Below are 18,351 nucleotides of genomic sequence, written 5' to 3' on the forward strand. Positions count from 1 at the left end.
CCCGCTTCAAAAACGACGCAGTCAAAATCTAGCGTTCGTCCCGATGTAAACAAAGTGACACTCGCTCGCTCACTAGAACTGGAAACGCAACATAAGCCAACATCTAGGACAGGGGTGACACTCTCTGCTCTGGGACAAGCAGGACTTTGCTTTGCCATTTTTAAATAGAGGAAGCCCCATGACAGATGTCTCGGGACTTGACCTGCAGCAATGACAGGGTAATAATTCCAGAATAGGTTTCAGTGTGGGGAAAGAAATAAATAATAATTACAAGAAACGCTTGAAAACATGCTGAATATGTTCGGTTTCCTTGTTGCACTTGTTTTCCCAGGTCCCTGAGTGAACCCCGTCTGGCTTCTTTGGGACAAAAGCAAGAACAGAAGCTTCAGCGCTCAACGTTAAAAGACGATAAAAGATAATCAGCAAGTGATAAGGAGCGGGTCATAATTTGTAGTGTAAGAGCGCTGGGTGACACTTGAGAGATTGCAAACTGCAAAACTGCAAAATGTGGCATAAAACTATTGAAACAAGACAGAACAATCGCACAGGCCTCATCGAAGGTAATACATGCATAACGATTCTTATTCTCAGGTGATTATACACTAATGAAAACACAGTGATGCATATTATATTCAATTTCTGCCAGATTCTGTATACAGAGGCCCTAAATCTTTCACACCGGACCTTTAAAAAGTGAAGTAGATGATTATAATAGACACTATGTGCACCCTGTGGTCGGCGTGAATTTTCCCCTCTTACATCTGTGACCCAAAATTCCAGCTTGGTGACAGATTCATGAGTGCACATGTGACGGGAGGGTGGGGAACGGTGCGCGGTGGTCAGCGCACGGGGCGAAAGATGAGTGGCCTCATTTAAACAAAGATTTATGAGCTCAGCTGATGGCTGGGACACTTTCATGTCTCTGCCTCCTGTGTAGCAGGCCCAGATGAGCTGACCTTTATAAGAGCTCTTAAGTGGGTGCACAGCAGCTCTATTAAGAATGCTCACATCTACTCCGAGCAAGTGAAAAAAACACCTTTTGAAACAAGAGACGATAACGTCGAGATACAATGCAGAAGCAGTTCTCTGCTCGTCTCCAAAACAGATCATAAAATGGCACGAGTGTTAAAGTTAAGGAATTAAGTAAATATTTTCGAGCCCCTCTCTTTCCACCCACCCAGTTGCGCGCCTGTGTATAAGCAATTAGAGCGGCAGTCGGTCATTAAACAGCAAGATTAATGCCTTGTGATCGACTGTGCTCGGGGGGATTCTACCAAGCCTGGCCAGAAGGTTTTTCTCCTTCCTACACTTTCTCCTCCTCTTCCTCCCTTATCTGCAAGGAAAGCGAGAGAACCAATGGTGCTCTGTAAAGTCTCCATTACTAATTAATGAATATTTCTTGAGCAGAGAGGGAGAAAGAGAGCTAGAGAAGAAGGAGAAGAGAGGGAGAGTCTGCACCCATGGGCCAGAGCTGCATGCGTGGTCGAGTCCCAGCGCTGTGCCAGTCAATGGAGATCCATCAGAGAGAGAGCGGGAGAGGGGAGATGGAGCAGGAGGGTGGTTCACAGGCAGGAGATTAGCCCTGGAAAATTGATCCCCAAGCACAAAAGCCATCGGCCTCCCCTCCTAAGAGCTGGTCTGGGTTTATCTATTCATCATTCTCTGTGTTGAAGGAGGGGGGGAAAAAAGAAAAGAAATCCTAAGCCAAGGTTAATCACGTGTATCACTGACCAATTATCTTCGATACACATCTGCAGCCAAACTAGTGTGCAGTCCAAGCAAATCTTAGTTTAAGATTATTTCCAGAGTTGTTTGGTAGCAATCAAATAAGGGTAAAAAAAATAACAAATGTGGCATTTGCTGAGACAAAGTTATGAGAGTGTTTATATGTTAGTGCAGAATGTTTCCCGTCCCAATTATGTATTCCGAGTCCGTTTCTTAATTAGTTTTAGCCACAGCCAGGACTTCCTGGCCGATACTCTTCACTGTGCACTTTAAAGCTTTTGGACACCCTTTGTCCGCGTTTACAGCTGAAGTGTGGAGATTTCAAAAAAAATTCAGTTTGACTTTCACAGGCTTGTCCAAGTCAATAACATTTGGAAATTCTAAAGAGTGAGTGGCATTTCTCCTTTCTGAATCCTTGCCTGGGGCATCCACTGGGCTGCAGTGCATACAATGGGTCTTACATCATTGTGGGTACTGAATCAGTATCACATTCATTTTTGTGTGTCACCGCTTCTGTCACTATCCGGGACAGCAAATATGCCATAACAATCTTTAAAATAGGATTGCAAGTGCAGAGTCAGACAACCATATAAGTGATGGCTTGACATTTCGCTGTAAGAATGTGGCTCTGTAATAGACAAATGTGATCCTACGTTTTCATATTGTCAAAATTTGTCAAGTCGTAAAAAGATTAAAAAGCGCTTAAAAAATCCACAGGCGAGTTTCTCCATGCGGACAAGTTGGGGAAAGCAGATACTGGTACTGACGGCGGCGGCACTCATCAAGTAAACATGATTCATTACATTTAATACAATCCTGCGGTTTAAAACAGCTGTCTAAGTCTAAGAATTTGGAGTCCACCATGTGCGACGCATCAGAAATAAATCAACAGTGCGGAGTAATTTTAAAAAGGGCACTTGTGGACTGCACAGTACCTTCAGCGTGTCGGGTAAGTCTGTTTGCTTTTCTAATTGCGTTTTGAGGTTTGGTGTCACGCACGCACTCGGCAGCAGTTTCACCCGAAAGACTTTAATTTAGATACAGAAACTGTTTCCTGCATTAAATATAAATAGGGCTGGGATACTTTTATGATGAGCAGGACACAGATCCGTAGTCAATTATGATACTCCTGACGAAACTGTTCTTTCCAAAAAAAATAACCCAACATGCAAATACGTTTATGTCCATGCTGTTTTTATTCATCGGTAAAAAGAAGTGACCATCAGCAACTCCTTTCTCCGTTTTAGTACAAAATCAGCCGCAGTATTTGTGTTGAACGTAACCGCTAATCTCAAACAATCAGAAAATAACTCTCCCTCTCTCTTAATCACTGTCTACGTCACTCAACCACACGTCTCACGCTCAAAACAAAACGAACAAAGCATTGATAGGATATTTGCAGCCTAAATCGCAAGCCACACACAGAAGTAGAAGTTAGGAGAGCATCATAGTTTAGTCCACTAACTGCACCTAGATAGGACCTGGTTTTTGGGGTATGACTGTGGAGCAGCTTGCCTCGTCCGATTGTCAGATTGCCCACCACAGCGTGATGTTGGGTTCCTTAAAAAAACTGATTCTGGTTATTCCTTCTCCGCCGCAAGTTGCTGCATTTCCCCCCACCCCCGGTATACCGTTTGGCATTTCCCTCATTCAAATAAAACCGCATTTTCGCCGTAGCAGCTGATTTGGTACGAATCATCATACAGTCACTGTGTGAGACATCATTTCAACAGATGTTTCTGGTACTCGAGTGCGGTGGATATTTGCTGTCAACAAACATCTGTATTCTGCAGGCAGTGCTTCAAACGGAGCATCTCTCTCTCACACACACAGATAAGGGCGGTTCAATAATTTTGAAGTTGTGAGATCTTCACCGAAGACGGGGAACAAAATACAGTCTGACCTGTAAAATAGTGAAACTTTCAGTCAACGCGGCCCTCCACGACTAATGAAATATGCCCTTTGGAACTGAGTATTCTGCCTTTGCTGAGGTGCAAAGCAGGGTTGTTTTTTATTTCACCCATGATTCGAACAGACACACAGGAGAGTGGTCGAACCAGAACAAAAAAAAATAAAAAAAATCCTATGAACTTGGTAAAGCTAGAGAAATTCCAAGAATTACTGCATACCAGCGGAAACCAAAACAACCGTCAGAAGATCAACAAGCTCGCCGGTTCACAGGTGCTGCTAAAATGAGGTCTGGCTTCTTCAGTCGCTGGACAGATTCCAAACAATGTGTTCATCATCAACCGGTGGAGGAGACAGACATTTTACATGCAATCCTCTTCTTCTCCTTCTTCTTCTCCTTCTTCCTCCCTCCCCCACCATTTCTCTCTCTCTTGCTCTCTGACCCGACACCCAATAATGAATAGACGTGTGAGCTCTGGAGACTACGATGGGAAATGGCTCGCTGATAACCCGCTCTGGACGGCAGATGACAGTCTCTCCTTTTTAACCTTCCCCTCAAGAATTAATCATCCAAAAAAAAAAGCAGCACGTGCATGGGTAGATGTTCCAGATACTTCCAAAAAAAATTAAATGTCAAATCAAACGCTTGTTTGAAGTTTTTTCCCCCCCGAAACTTAAAAATCAGAAAGGTGAAGAATGACTGCGACGTGAAGCCCACCGCTCTCCGAGTCATACGCAGCTGAGGGAACGGTGAACGAGGAAAGACCCAAGAGGGAAACGTGGTGCCAGACTGCCAGCAGTGGAAGTCCCAGTGGGATTTTGTCGTACGGAGGAAGTACACTATGAAGGGAGGGAAAAGGGACTGGGACAGGCTGGTAAGAACTTAGGAGAAATGTACCACGGAGCAATTACTCTTACAGACCGACATCCACTCCTAATTTCTATGCACAAAAAAAAAAAAGATCAGTGGATCTTCGAAGGGAGGAAAAGGCAGCCATTTATCTTTCTCTTTGGATGCTCCTGGTCAGGAGACTCCACCAGCTTTTGAGTGGAGAGGACGATGAAGAGAGCAACGCATTTGCATAAGAATACATGCCTATACTCAACCGCTGGGAAGGGGGGAGGGAGGGTGTTTAATTCAGCAATGGCATTCATTGTTTGGAATAATTTCTGTGCATGGCCAGGGGAAAATTAGAATTGGTTTTCTCGTTGCGTTACCAGCGCAAGGCGGGTTAGTCCAACAGTGTGGAGAAGGGGGCTCGGTGGTTACCCCTTTACATTCCTTCAATGGCGATTAAGTGTCAGACGTTAAAAGATCCCTCAAGTTTTTTCCGCCCTTCGCTACTCTCTCATCTCTCCGGCTCACTCCTTCTCCCCCTCATCTCCCCGGAGAGAAGGGATTACTGGCACGCTGGTATACAGAAATGGCACTTGCTCAAAATTAAAAGACTTTCACAGGCCGCTAATCTAATGAGGGTGGGGAGCGGAGGGCGGGGGGGTTGCAGGGAGAATGAGCAAGTGCCATTTCAGCTTGCTGAAATATAAAAAAGAGCGGATTTTCATGTTTACCGCCGACATTGCACCAAAGACTAAGAAAAAGAAGGGAGGCTGAAAACACAAAAAGAAAATAAAGCTTTAAAGCCCAAGACAGACTAGGACCAAAGGCAAAAAAACTAACAAATTAAAAAAAAAAACACACACACACAGAAGTGTGGGGACAAAAAAAAAGGCGACAACAGTTGTGACATTCTGGTTGAGTGCACGGGTATGAGCTGGGTCCTGCCCTGCCGATGCTAGCTGATATTTGTCGATTGGCGCCTCCACAGGCAGAGCACCCAGGAGAGTCCACAAACACAGCAGACTGTCAATCATCATCCACACACACAAACAGTGATCTTCAATCTTGATGCTCGGGACCAAGACAACCTTCATTTTTTTTAAAAATCTATCAGTATTCACATATCATCCCCTCATTCCCAATTAGATAGTCAGAGCGACAATCAGCAAGAATCTGAGACCTTAGGAGAAGAACTGACGAAGGCACGGCACCAAGTGATGAATTATGCTCATACAATGTGTTGTTGTTCTTGGAGCAGCTCTACCTTAAAGGTCTTTTAAGAGAGGACGGTAAAGCCGTGTAGCCACACAGGGGCCCCGACATTCTTCCATCCCCGTCTGAGCTGTGTTAACGCGTCTCAGGACACTGTCCTGAACACGCTGATCAGCAGCTGCAGATCGGAGGATGGGGGAAGGAGGACGAGTGAAAGAAGCCCTCTGGCTGACTTTAGATCCATCTACAGGGGCTGCTCTGCTTCATTTCACTGGCAGAGCCCCACAGCAGCTACAGGAGGGGAAAGGGCTCAAGAAGGAGAAGGAGGAGGAGGAGGAGGAGGAAGACATCTTCCACTAGAGAGAAAGGAACAGGCAGCTTCCAAAACAGGAAACACGGATTACACCGCCCATCTGGGAACCATTCACACCGAGACGCAGTTGAGTCAGGGTGCAAAACACTTGAGGAATACAGGGAGTGAGGAATGTAAAATATCTCATCGAGTACACGGGATGCACGCTTCTGTGACTGACGACGTCAAGATCATCCTCAAGGGGAATAGCTGGCCTGTAGATGTGGTGTTTGACTAAAATACAAGGAACATATCTGAAGCAAACCTTGCCAAGAGTCCCGCCAAAACACGATTCATCATTGTTTTAAAAAAAACATAGGAAGGAAGTTGTTTTTCTCGTCAATATTCAGTTAGCTCATTTCTACCTATATCGTTTTTAATCTCCCCAAAACCGCCGCAAGAACACAGCACTGCCTCCGAACTATTTCCAAATATAGATTCTCCATACCATCCCTTCCTACTTGAAATGTAGCACACTCCATTAGAGGGCCGGAGCCAGACGCTTCAGGTAATTACCAGGACCCGTTAGGCCTAAATGAGCTGCCCGTCGTAGCCTTCGGCTCCCATTTTGAGTCCACTTCATGCACAATGTCCCGTAATGAAGGAGGGTCACAGACAGGCTGTGCTTGGCTCAGGACTCCAAAGTTCAATCTACATGGCAGAGAACATGAATAAAGATGGCCTTTTTTTTTCTCTCTATCTCCCACCTCCATGTTACTATTACTGAAGAGGGAAAAGGAGGAGAGGTGGGGCCGGATGCATTTGCCTCGTTTCCACATGACTGCTCCTGCACGCTGCGCATCTCTCAGAAGTTATAATCGGACTGAGCTCGGTTTTCCTATACCTTCATCCTCTGTGGAACGGCGACATGCGGGGTTGCTGCTTCATCTCCTGTAGGGGAGCGATCGCTTAAATATGATGCCCCTCTTTTTGAAACACACATGCAATAATGAGACAGCATGATGCCCCGGTGTGTCTCCAGAGAAAGGGAGTTGCCCCGCAGGTGCTGGCACTGCCAGCCTGGCTGACTAGCTTATCAGTCAAGAGGAGGGTAAAAAGGGGCATTAGGGAGGTATCAGATCACACAGATTTTAACACTTCCCTGAGGCTCTCACTTACAGGGTATCTCCCCTGTGCCTACCTGACAATCAAGCAGTGAAATCTGTATCATTTTTCATTGTACAACCAATAACGTATCTTGACAGGGTGATCGATGTTCAAGTGCTTCTTTTACAAAAGCTGCGAGCCCTCTACACTTCCAGCTATCTTTTACAGCCATCACTCTTTTAGCTATATAACCTTGAATGAGTCCAACAAAAAGGTGCATTGGTAGGGGAGATGAATTTCATATTCATAGATTATTTTTCTTACCAGAGCAGTGACTCAGAGAATTGAATAGCAGTCCCCTGTCCGTCTTTAATCATCTAATTCGCCAAAAGAACTAAAAAGGCTAACTTGGCCGACTATCTGCCTAACTATCATGCAGCAGCGGGGTAAATTAACTGCTCTCCAACTATAATAAAACACCTCGATGTCAGACTATGTCAGCACTCTCACAGTTCTGTTGAACTCAATCAGTGAATCACGACAAGCACTCCGGGTGTTGTTCAGTATCCGACCTTGCCCCGTGACCTCCACGTAGTGAGGAAGCAGCATAAAGACATACCTGTACGGCTTAATAAAATATACATAATGGTTTCCAAATGACATGCCCTTAAGTGTATGCCAAGGAGGCCCCACCTGCAAGCTCATGGTGGATGAGATCTGCGAAGTTGGGGTCGTCCCCCCACCAAAAGAGCCAAAGCTCCCTCCGGCCTTGCCGCTGACTGCGCCGCCATACACTCAGCACGTCCGCCTTCAGGCAGCGGCTGAAGCTGCATAGGATGGGGTCCTCTTCTGTCACCGGGAAGAGGATGGGAGCAGAGGTGGGACCCTGCCACACAAACCTCTTCCATTTGATCCCTGTCAAGTCAGCCTGTAAGACACAGAGGAGGGAAGGGAGAGAAAAGGAAATTGTTAGTGTGCAGAGTCGCTGCTTCAGGATCCACTCAGCACCTTGGAGTGAACGTGCTGAGCAGAGTGTAAAGAGCAGGTATTAATCCTCTTTTATGGGGCAGTTCACCCCTCCCCGACTACTTCTGACAACCAGGCTGTCAAAACTGAAATAAAAAAAGAACAAAAAGACGGGGGGATTGAAAGATAGAGAGATACACATTAGATGACAAGAAAATGGAGCACCATAGAGCGTCGATTCAAAAGAGAAATTTCCCCAAAATTGGGGCATTTGTTTGTTTCTGCAACAAACTGTGTACTTGTGCTTCAGGTGCTTTCAATATCACCGCGAACAACATGTTTCGAAAACACAAACTAATGCTGGTAAAATGTGGTCTCACCACCTTAATCCTCATTACTGGTGAGTGCTGGAGGGGGGGGGGGGTGATTTGCCTTTCTATAAACGCTGTCTGGCTTTTATAGAGAGAACAAAAACACACAGGGAAAAAGCCTCATAGGCAGTAAATCACTGGCGGGGTTATTAAGTGTTAAAGCAGGAACATTACGCTCCACTGCTAGCTAGCCCTGCTGCTTATCACCCAAGCGCCGACAGACAACCCCGTGTCTACCTAAAAAACACACGCAGACGCACACTAACTACCGCAAAACACACAAGATGCCTTAGGCTGACATCCTCATTTCTGCTGGCAATCTCGGTCCTCCATCTATCTATCCATCCATCCCCGTAGACATTTCGAGTAATCTGTGCGAACGCGGGACTGTTCATTTTCATGCCGTTTAATTCCTATTCCGTTCGGGCTGAGTTGGCAAGCTGTCCCTCTGTATGTTCAACCAATTAATCCATTACAATTCAGGGGGATATCTTAACTCGAGTGCAGAGGCGCTGAGCCCGAACAAGTGATTACCCGCGGTCGTGGTCGAAGCAGTGGTCTTTTTTGCCTGGCTAGGGATAAGCTGGGAGATTTGTGGCGTTAGTTGTGATGGCGTTTGCTGGGGGTTGGTTGGGGGGGGGGCTGTCAAAACAGAGCATTGTGTGGTGTCAGCTCGAGCAGAGCGGGATCACAACAAGTTGGTAAGCTGTAAGACGTAGTGACACACACACACACAGGTGGACAAACCATTAATAGACCCAAGAAACACGGCAGATTGCTCAAAAATGATGAAGTATAAACTGTGAAATATCAATAAAAGGAAAGCATGTGTTTAATGTTCTCCACCGCTAACTAAAAAGGGGAAAAGCATCTGCCAAGCATACAAAAAAAAACGTTGCATGCTTTGTGTCACAACTTAACACAGCAGTTGTCGGGACGCATGATCTAAACATCACGATCGCTGATGGAACAATCTGGCTGCACATGCCGAGGACGAGCTCCGAGGTGCAAAACAGCGAGAGCTCGGTCTGTGTCGTTACGACAGAGCTGCAGCAGTTTGAAGGCTGACTCCTTCCTGCTGGAGTGTGAGAAGCGCTACGTTACACCTGCAGCTTCGCTAGGAAACATCTGTGCACACAATGCAAAGAGAGGGTGGGGGACAACAGTTAACTGTGAAACCAAGACCGTGAGCAGCACAGCTTAGGCAATCAGCATCCAAACAGCCACGTCGTCTTCGCTGACCGTGGCCGGTCCCCAACGGTATTGGCGTGTTTCATCACATAAAAAGGTTTCGTTCATAAGTGCCCTGCAGATTTTATTACGGGCCACTTCTCCTCGTAGAGATTGGTTTCACACTTTTTTAAGATGTGATTATGTGCCGCTCACAGACAGTCAGGCATCGAGCTACGGTAACTGACACAAGTCTTATTCAAATGAGCGTTTCAGAAACCCTTTGCCTTTTCTCCTCACTTACTCATGCTTGAAATCATTTCATCTATATTAGTTACAATCATTTGAATTTTGTCTTGTGCCCGATACTATCGATATGTTCTTCCTGTGTCTTGAAAACACCTCCGATGAATTCACTCCATGTTTGAAAATGTAGCTCTCAGGCCCAACTGTAACCGACAACCGCTTTAATACAAAAAGGACATGTACGTTACGATTGCTCTCACAGGCCGGATCTAATACAGATACAATACAAAAGTGGATACAGTTACAACATTTAGTTAACGTCGAGGTAGAGTGCGTTGTCTTATATTTGCATCACAGAGGGTTAAAAGGCCTTTCAGTCTAAACCAGGCGTCTCCAAACTACGGCCCGCGGGCCACATCCGGCCCGCCTAAACAATTGGAGTGGCACACTTAACGATCCCAAACAATCCCTCAAAACATGGCCTATTTTTCAAAATTGCATTTTCCTGTTATAAAATATCCAAACTTAATGATTAAGCTTGGCATTCTAATTAAAATCTACCTTATTTACGAACTATTTACAGTACTAGCTCATTTTCATCCCCTCACACAATGGTATATTCCGACGTGACTTTGCTCGTGATCAACTTCTGCGCAGTCTGCCCGGGGGATTCGACTCGGCGGGTCAGGGACGGCCGCACGGTGCGGGAGGATCCCCTCGTGGGACCTCTCCCCAGCGCTGGCTGGCCTCCGCGGGCGCATTTCCTCCGCGGTGGTGTGCCGCGACCGGCTCTGGGTCGGCTTGGAAAGGCTCGGGGGCGAGCACCCCCCTGCCCGGACCTCGCCACTTCCCGGGGCCATGGACTGTAGAATCGCAATTTATCACAACTTTCACTTCCTCCCGCAAACAAAATCGCAACAAAAATGTAAAAAGCACCATTTTTTTGAAAACCTCATGCAACATCAGGCATTTTAGGCCGCAACTATTTCAAAAAGGGCTGCGAAATCCTGGTGGGACTGATATCATTTCCGGTTATAGACTGACCACGGCCCCCCCATCACAAGTTTGGGGACCCCTGGTTTAAACATTTCCTACCCTATGCTCTCCTGCGTAAACGTTACATTTACAAGAATATAGTCCAACCTTCAGCCAAATAAAATGTGAGCACAGCAAATGAGCATTTACAGTCTGTTGTGAAACAATTAGACCATTAATTGATTAGCTGATCAAATGAAAAGAAGCTATTATTAAATCAATTACCCGTAGGTTATTTAAAAAGTAACAAATAATGAAGTAATATTTGCTGGTGACTGACTTTCTAAGCTGTTTATCTGAACCTTAAATGCACCGTAGCTGCTGATGAGTGACAGAAGGTTGGGAGAGAGAGTGTGGGGGAGGACATGCAGCAAATGGCCACAGGTCGGATTCGAACCCTGCACATGGGAGGGGGTGCACGCTCCACCTACTGAGTTAACCGGCGCCGCCCAACATGTGTTTAATTGGTGTATACTGCAGCTGACAGTCATACCTCCACACGTGTGGCTATGAGACGGTTAAAGAGTTTAAATCAGCCTGGGATCGGGCGACTTTTACAACAGCACACGGAGAGAAAACACTGACATGCGTCTTGTTATTAACTACAGTTACCGTAGTACAACTGCACACACAGGGCAACTTGAACCGACTGAGATTTAGCTGCTATAGTAGCAGTCACAGCCAAAATACTGATTAATGCTGCCGCCACCGCTGCTGCTGCCGCTGCCGCTGTTAATGTGTGAATGAAATACAGCAGCCTACAAGAGCAGAAGGCTAGACTCTTCATCTTACATTACAGTCCTATTCATCACCTTTTTTGCGACTGTTTCTGTCACTATTAGGACGGTTGCGTCTATGCTGCAGTTTCTCTGCCAACCAGGCAATTGAATACATTATGAATCTTTCCCTTAAGAATATACGGCACACAAAAAAAAAACTTTCACGGCGGAAACCAAACGCTATGTGTTGCTGTCAACATGCAATTAATAAGTATTAGTCAGTAATTAATGAATCTTCGTTATAAACTATATATAACTGTCACAGCCACCTCACTTCATTATAATCAGAACTCTACAGACACACAACGCAGGCTTCTGTGTTCACATCAACAGATCCTAATCTGAAATAATATGAAATCTGTTCAATGTTTAAAAAAAAAAACACTAATTGCCTCTAGTGTCAATAACTACCGGCTGTAAAACACTCCACTGGATCAATACTTGGCGATTGCGAGTACAGTAGTTTGATTTCACCGGAGAAAAGACGGCGCTGCAAACATTTGTTGCGGTGCAATGACAATTTATGCCATACGCGATGTTGACCAGGTGCAGCGTCATCCAGAGCACTCTTTTCTCGCTCTTTCTGCGCCGCTCGGACAATAGAGAGCACGATGCCTTCACACGTCTTTAACCGGACCCTAACAGAGTTTCTGTTCAAGTTACACCGGCTAAAAACGTTTGAGAAAGGGGCGAGAGAAAGTGTTTCGCAGCAGCTCTGGAGCTGAATGAGTTTATTTTAAACCTGGGGAGATTATTTGGGAGAATACAATGAAACACGTCTCTTCCCATGAAACTTCAAGCAGATTCTGTTTTGTTTACACAGGAAATAACTATTTACACTGCTGATTCATAGTGGGTGTAACTAATGATGACAGTAAAAATTTGTTTATGTAATCTATGATTCTACAAACAATAGGATAAAACAAAATGTTTATCTTTGGACACAGCAGCATCTTGTACAACTTCATCCCAATAAAAAAAAAACTACATTCGTTAATGTTTTGCTGAATGCTGCACGACCTTTAAATATAATTACAGAGGTCTACTTCTTAAACAAGCCATCTGTATAGTCGCACAGATTAACTGTAGGCTGTATTATTTTGGAATTAAACCCGCATTAAAACTGCACTGTCAATAGCATTAAAAAGTCATAAAAAGCTACAGTGCACAGACGTTAAGTCACATTACTTGTAGCGTGTACCTCTGTTCTGACTGTCAAGAGTGTTGAGAGTCCGATTTTGCACAAAAGTGTTTGTGTATTAAAGTAAAACTGTGGACAAGAGACAAATGATTAACCTCTGTCCTTACATATTCCTGAGCTTGAAGAGGCAGAACTGAATTGCCCCCTCTGTCAAAAGACCAGACACGTCAGTACTGCGCTCCTCATCAACAATATCCAAGAGGCAGACTGCTCTATCAAGGATAAATGTGCCTGCTGCAGTTGTTCTGTCTGTCCTTTCAAAATAAATTAGTGGCAGCCTGCGTGCATAAACAGACGGTGCCAAAGATATCTGTGCGTTTTCCTCCCAACGTCCACGCTCTCCACACAAGTGTGCCTCCAACACTTATCAGTCTGCAAGTTTGTTTTTTTTTCCCACCCCCTGCCTGTGTCTTCATAAATGTTCAGGTATGTGAGCAACTGTTTGTGGGTCATGAGTTTTATCTTTCATACGCCAAAGCCAGAAATCACACCGCTGCATTAGGAGGGGGGGGAATCTAAGACCAAAGCCACACTAGATATGGCCAGGAAGTTTTCCTGAGGTGACGCGTACTAGAGGTGGGGTGGGAGGGGGTTACGACCCTTGATTCTGCCAGCTGCTCACCTTCCCTCTGGCCACTTAGGGGTTCTGGGTTCTCAGTAGGGAACACTGTGTTCAAACAGCTGCCTTCCTGCCTTTCAAGATATGAGACAAGCAACAGGTGAAGCCGCTCAAATCATGTTGCAGATGACCCCATGTCTCTTTTCCTGTTCTGTTTCCCTTTCTGTCACCTCTCCGTTATAACCCCGTCATGGTAGCAGACTACGAAACCAACAAGTGTGCGTTTGCATTTTTTTTGGGGGGGAGAGAGTAAAGCGCAATGTCGGTTTCATTTGCTACTGGAAAACACACATTGGATGAGAAGAGTGTTTTTTAAAAGAAACCTTACTCCGGTGCTGAAACGCACGGCAGCTCCAGCTACAAATTTTGGGAGAAGACATCGACAGAAAGATGCACAGCGCAGGAACACAAACTGAATTTACACTCCCGAGTTAAAATCCAATAACACCCCTTACCCCTTTCTAAAAATGTATGCAACAAGTAGGATCATACTCCACAGAAAACTATCCAGTGAAAAACGAAGGAGGAGAGGGGGGTAAAAAAAAAAAAAAAAAAAGCACCACAATGTGTTCGCATTCTTTCACCATAAAACCACAAAGTGGAGTCTGTTCAGTGAGTGAGTCATAACAGCAGTGGTGTTATGCTTAGTCTCAGTGTGCAGGAAAATGTCAGCCAGACAGGCACAGCAGCAGCAGCAGCAGCACAACTACCAGCCTCCACCTCGCCTGTCCACTGTAGCCAACGCTGCCTTCAAGTGCTGTCGTAAACATTGTAATTACGAGTTCAGCACACACAATCGACCCAACTAAGTAGTATTGAGAGAGCGGGGATTTTTCTGCAATGAAATGTTACCTTTAGGGGGGGGTGGACAGCTTTGAAGCTGTGTCAATTTGTGGTAAAAGCAGTGTAGTGTTTCACTATATTGTTATTACAGTACATTCGATGTCATCGTTACTATTGATGTCTCTCTGCTCCTCGTTTGACTTTTTAACATTTTGCATGAGTAGCGTGCAACATCCTCCGCACCACAAAGCGGTCCTGTGCGTGTCCTTTAATGTCTTTTCTCTAAAAAGTTACATCGCAGCGCCGTCGACAACTGTGGACGCAGCTCGTAGCAGGTAGGATTCACACTCGCCGGGTTAACCTGGAGTGGAAATGTAGTTAACCCCGCTGACAAGACAATTAACTGCAACAACACATCCAGACCATGTTGTTGATTATCCAGCCAGAGGAGGAACCGTACACTCGAGAAACACCTCATACATGCGCTGAACTCCCGAGGTTCACTGCACTGTTTATCTCACTGGAGGGATTTAAAAAAAGAAAAGAACGCCTGTGAACTCAAGAGTGTATGTGTGTGTGTAAGATCTCACAACCACAAACGATCAGAGGGTAATGTCACCTGGCCACAACTGACAACACGATATGATGAAAAAGATATTCAGAGACACACAAATAGGAGGAGGAGGAGGAGGAGGAGGAACACGTCATAACGCTTCATCCTAATTCATAGTAGTAGGAAGTTCATAGTGTAGTTTAGATATGCAGCTACCTAGTTTGTAATGTCCATGAATGTATGCCAGGAGATTATATAATCAGCCCTGTGCCCTAGTTGGTGTGAATACTAGAAAATCAAGTCCAAGGAGATTAAGCCCAGTGACAAACAAGATAATGACACAATGCATAAATAATTTACACTTGCACTTGCACGAATAATAATATTAGTTGTTGCATGCTTGTTGTTGCAGTTGCAAAAAGAGCTTTGTAAGCAAAGCATGATAATAAGGGGCGTGCTTTTTATCGACAAGCTGTGCAAGTTGGGCATTGACATTCGTCCCTTCCAGGAGTTGTCAGTGTTTTATACACACACAATAAAAACATATGCACAGCAAATGCACCTCTTTTTTGTTTTAGTAGTAGTAGTAGTCTGTCTGACTGAACCGAACAAACCGAAGTGCATGCAAGTGTTTCAAACCCACTTGATAAAAAAAAAAAAAAATGCAATGCAAACGAGAGGCTAAGATAGGAAGTTAATAATAAACAAGGTGTTGAGGCGAAAAGGGGAGAAAGTGCTACAACAGCAACAACTTAAAAAACTCTCTTTTTTAGGGGGCAGGTATTATCCGAGCTGATATGAGGTGATATGTTGGTAATGTAGTAAAAAAAAAAAAGGTTTAAAGCGGCGTTAACCTTGACTGTTTGGGTTTGAGAATGGGGGTAAAAAAAAAAAAAGCTGCTTTATAAACAAAAGAGAGGAGGTCGTGAGGAAGCGGCGAGGTCTTACAAACGAAATAAAAGGGGACTACGGGAACATAAACGAAGTAAAGGGGGTACCTTGTTGTCCTGAAATGATGTCAGCTCGACAGGGCCGTAAGCCTTAGCTTTAAGCTCCTAACAACCGAAGCCTGTGCGGCTAACGTTAGCCTCCGCTCGGCTAGTTAAAAATGGCTGCTTTGCTTTTTAGTTTTAAATCTCTTACCAGACAGAATAGATTGGAATGGCAATCCTCCAAGCTGGCCCCGTTTGGTACATAACAAGAACTCATCCTTCTCTTTCTTCTTGTTCTTCTTGTTCTTCTTCTTCACTGCGAGATCCAACTCTCCATCATTTCACTTCCCGGGGAAAATAAAAAAAAAAAAAAAAAAAAAAAAAAAAAAAAGAAAAATTTTGGGTTTCCCCTTTTTTTTTTTTTTTTTTTTTTTTAATTCAAACGAGAGATATTTGTTTCTAACATCCAGCTTGGGAGGTATAGTTTAATTCAACAACCTTTTCCCGATGCAGTTTCCCCTCCTCTCTCTCGCTCTCTCTCTCTCTCTCTCTCTCTCTATGTGGTGGTGTGTAGCTATATTAAAAAAAAAAAAAAAAAAAAAAAAAAGAAAGAAAGCGGATAAAAGAGACTGTGTTGTGTCTTTAGGTAGACATGTCTCCTCTCTCTCTCTAAAAAAAAAAAAAAAAAAAAAAAACAACAATTAAAAAAAAAAGGGAGCGGAAAATGTTCATAAAACAAAACAAAAAAAAAAAGAAAAGGAGAGCAAAAAAAAAAAAAAAAAAAGAAAGCAACTCTCCCCTCCCCCTTAAGCCCTAAAAACGGTCTCTGCTTTTTTAAAAAAAATAAAAAAATAAAAAACCGTCCTGCCTTTACTCCTCCATTGCAAAAAAAAAGCCAAAAACGAAATACATCCCGTGAAAAGCCTCGAAATCGGCCATCGGTCTTATATCTCAACGATTATTTCGATCATTTTTTTTTTCTCAGCCTCGGTTTCCTGTTGGTTTCCATTTGAATTCATGGATTCCTTTCTTTAATGGCGGCCACAGGGACAACTCTGCCTTCCACAGCCTATTGGCTCGTTCGTGGTCAAAGCTTCGTCCAAGCACACACACACACACGGCACAGCGGTAGGCAACACGTCCGGCAAAATAAAAGCACACACACAAAACATTAAGAAAACCTCATTATTTATTATATTTAAATACTCAATGATGCTGCATATACTTTTGTACAATATATTATTTTATTATGTTTTTTAGTTTATATTTGTCTTATTGTCACTGTGTGTAATGCTGCTGCTGCACTGTAATTTCCCAGCTTGGGAAAATAAAGTATATCTATTATCTACTATCTATCTATCTATCTATCTATCTATCTATCTATCTATTATCTATCTATCTATGATCATGATTGATTTTCTTTTGGTAGTTTGGGTCACCATGTTTTGTAGTCTTTCCTCACAGTCACTTTCTGCTTTTTATATAGTTTTATAGTATAGAGTTAGCACGGGTTAACTTCTTAACACAGTTATATATAGTTTATATATCTTTTCTATGCAAATGTTTAATTCCTCGTACATTTTTTATTCCTCACTACATATTTAAATGTATAATTTTGCTGCAAATGTTAATTTCTCCGCACATATTTAAATTTTAGATCTATCTCAGGTTAATTTTAACATATGAATACTGGTGTTATAGGTTTTTCTAATGTATGTTCAATGTATGTCTAGTAATATGTGAAGTCAGTGTTATTTTTTTTTATTTTGAAAGTCCCAACACGCCGTGTCGTGCTTCACCGTGGCTAACTTGACACTGTCGTGGTCATGAGGGCTTGTAATACAAAAGACTGATAGGTACTGCCGCCTAGGCCAGCGCAAGTGGCGCTACTGAGCAACAGATTTTGTTACCAATAATCAAACCCTGTAAACTGCTCACTTACTCAGTGCACCACCTAGCGACATGTGATGTTGCACTTGCAGTTGGGAAAATGTTGCAGCCGAGATGCACTGTGATGCGCTCTTTGTTTTGTGTTTATTTCGATCAGATGCACACGTTTGACCTCGTTTTTTTTGCAGAAATTTGAACACAGTGCAGAACGCAGGATTAAAACAAATGCATATTACTGGAGGTGATTTAAAAAAAAAACAACTGCATCAAGAGACACACTGGGAACACCTTGAAGAGATAAATAAATAAAAGGTATTTACAAAAAGGATGTGGCAGTGTGCTGACACCTGGTACAGTACAGTAAGATGTACATACAATAACAGAGCAAGCTGAGCTAACAAACAGAAAGTCAAAGAGAAACATAAATGTCTAACTATTTCTATAAGAGGTAAAAGTTTAATATCACTAAACCTAAACCTATATTTTTGTGAACAACAAACACTTTAATGACTCGGACACATTAGTTTTCACTTTTCGAGACAGCATTATCCCCTCTTTATTGACAGATGTTTATGAGAATAAATAAAACGATACATAAGTATTCGTCAGCTAAGCTTAAAAGTTTCATACAGTTTTTCTTCAGCGACCCCTTTGACACCACCCCGGAGCTGCAAACATGCAACCAACATGTTGCTCAAGGACGCTGTCAGGGACACAGGTTGTC

General features: G+C 43.7%; 1 protein-coding gene across 1 annotated transcript in view; it reads right to left on the reverse strand.

Annotated features, from left to right (window-relative positions):
• The window catches only part of med13a (mediator complex subunit 13a), a 66,230-nt gene extending 50,101 nt beyond the window's left edge, over positions 1–16,129 (reverse strand). Inside the window, exons 1-2 of the mRNA XM_010748994.3 lie at positions 15,949–16,129; positions 7,776–8,010 (exon numbers count right to left, since the gene is read on the reverse strand). Of these exons, the coding sequence (XP_010747296.1) occupies positions 7,776–8,010; positions 15,949–16,014 (301 nt within the window). The 5' untranslated portion in view covers positions 16,015–16,129. The remainder of the gene's footprint in view (positions 1–7,775; positions 8,011–15,948) is intronic.
• Between the last annotated feature and the right edge of the window lie 2,222 nt (positions 16,130–18,351).

This window comes from Larimichthys crocea, chromosome XXII (genome assembly GCF_000972845.2).
Source record: "Larimichthys crocea isolate SSNF chromosome XXII, L_crocea_2.0, whole genome shotgun sequence".
NCBI lineage: Eukaryota > Metazoa > Chordata > Actinopteri > Sciaenidae > Larimichthys > Larimichthys crocea.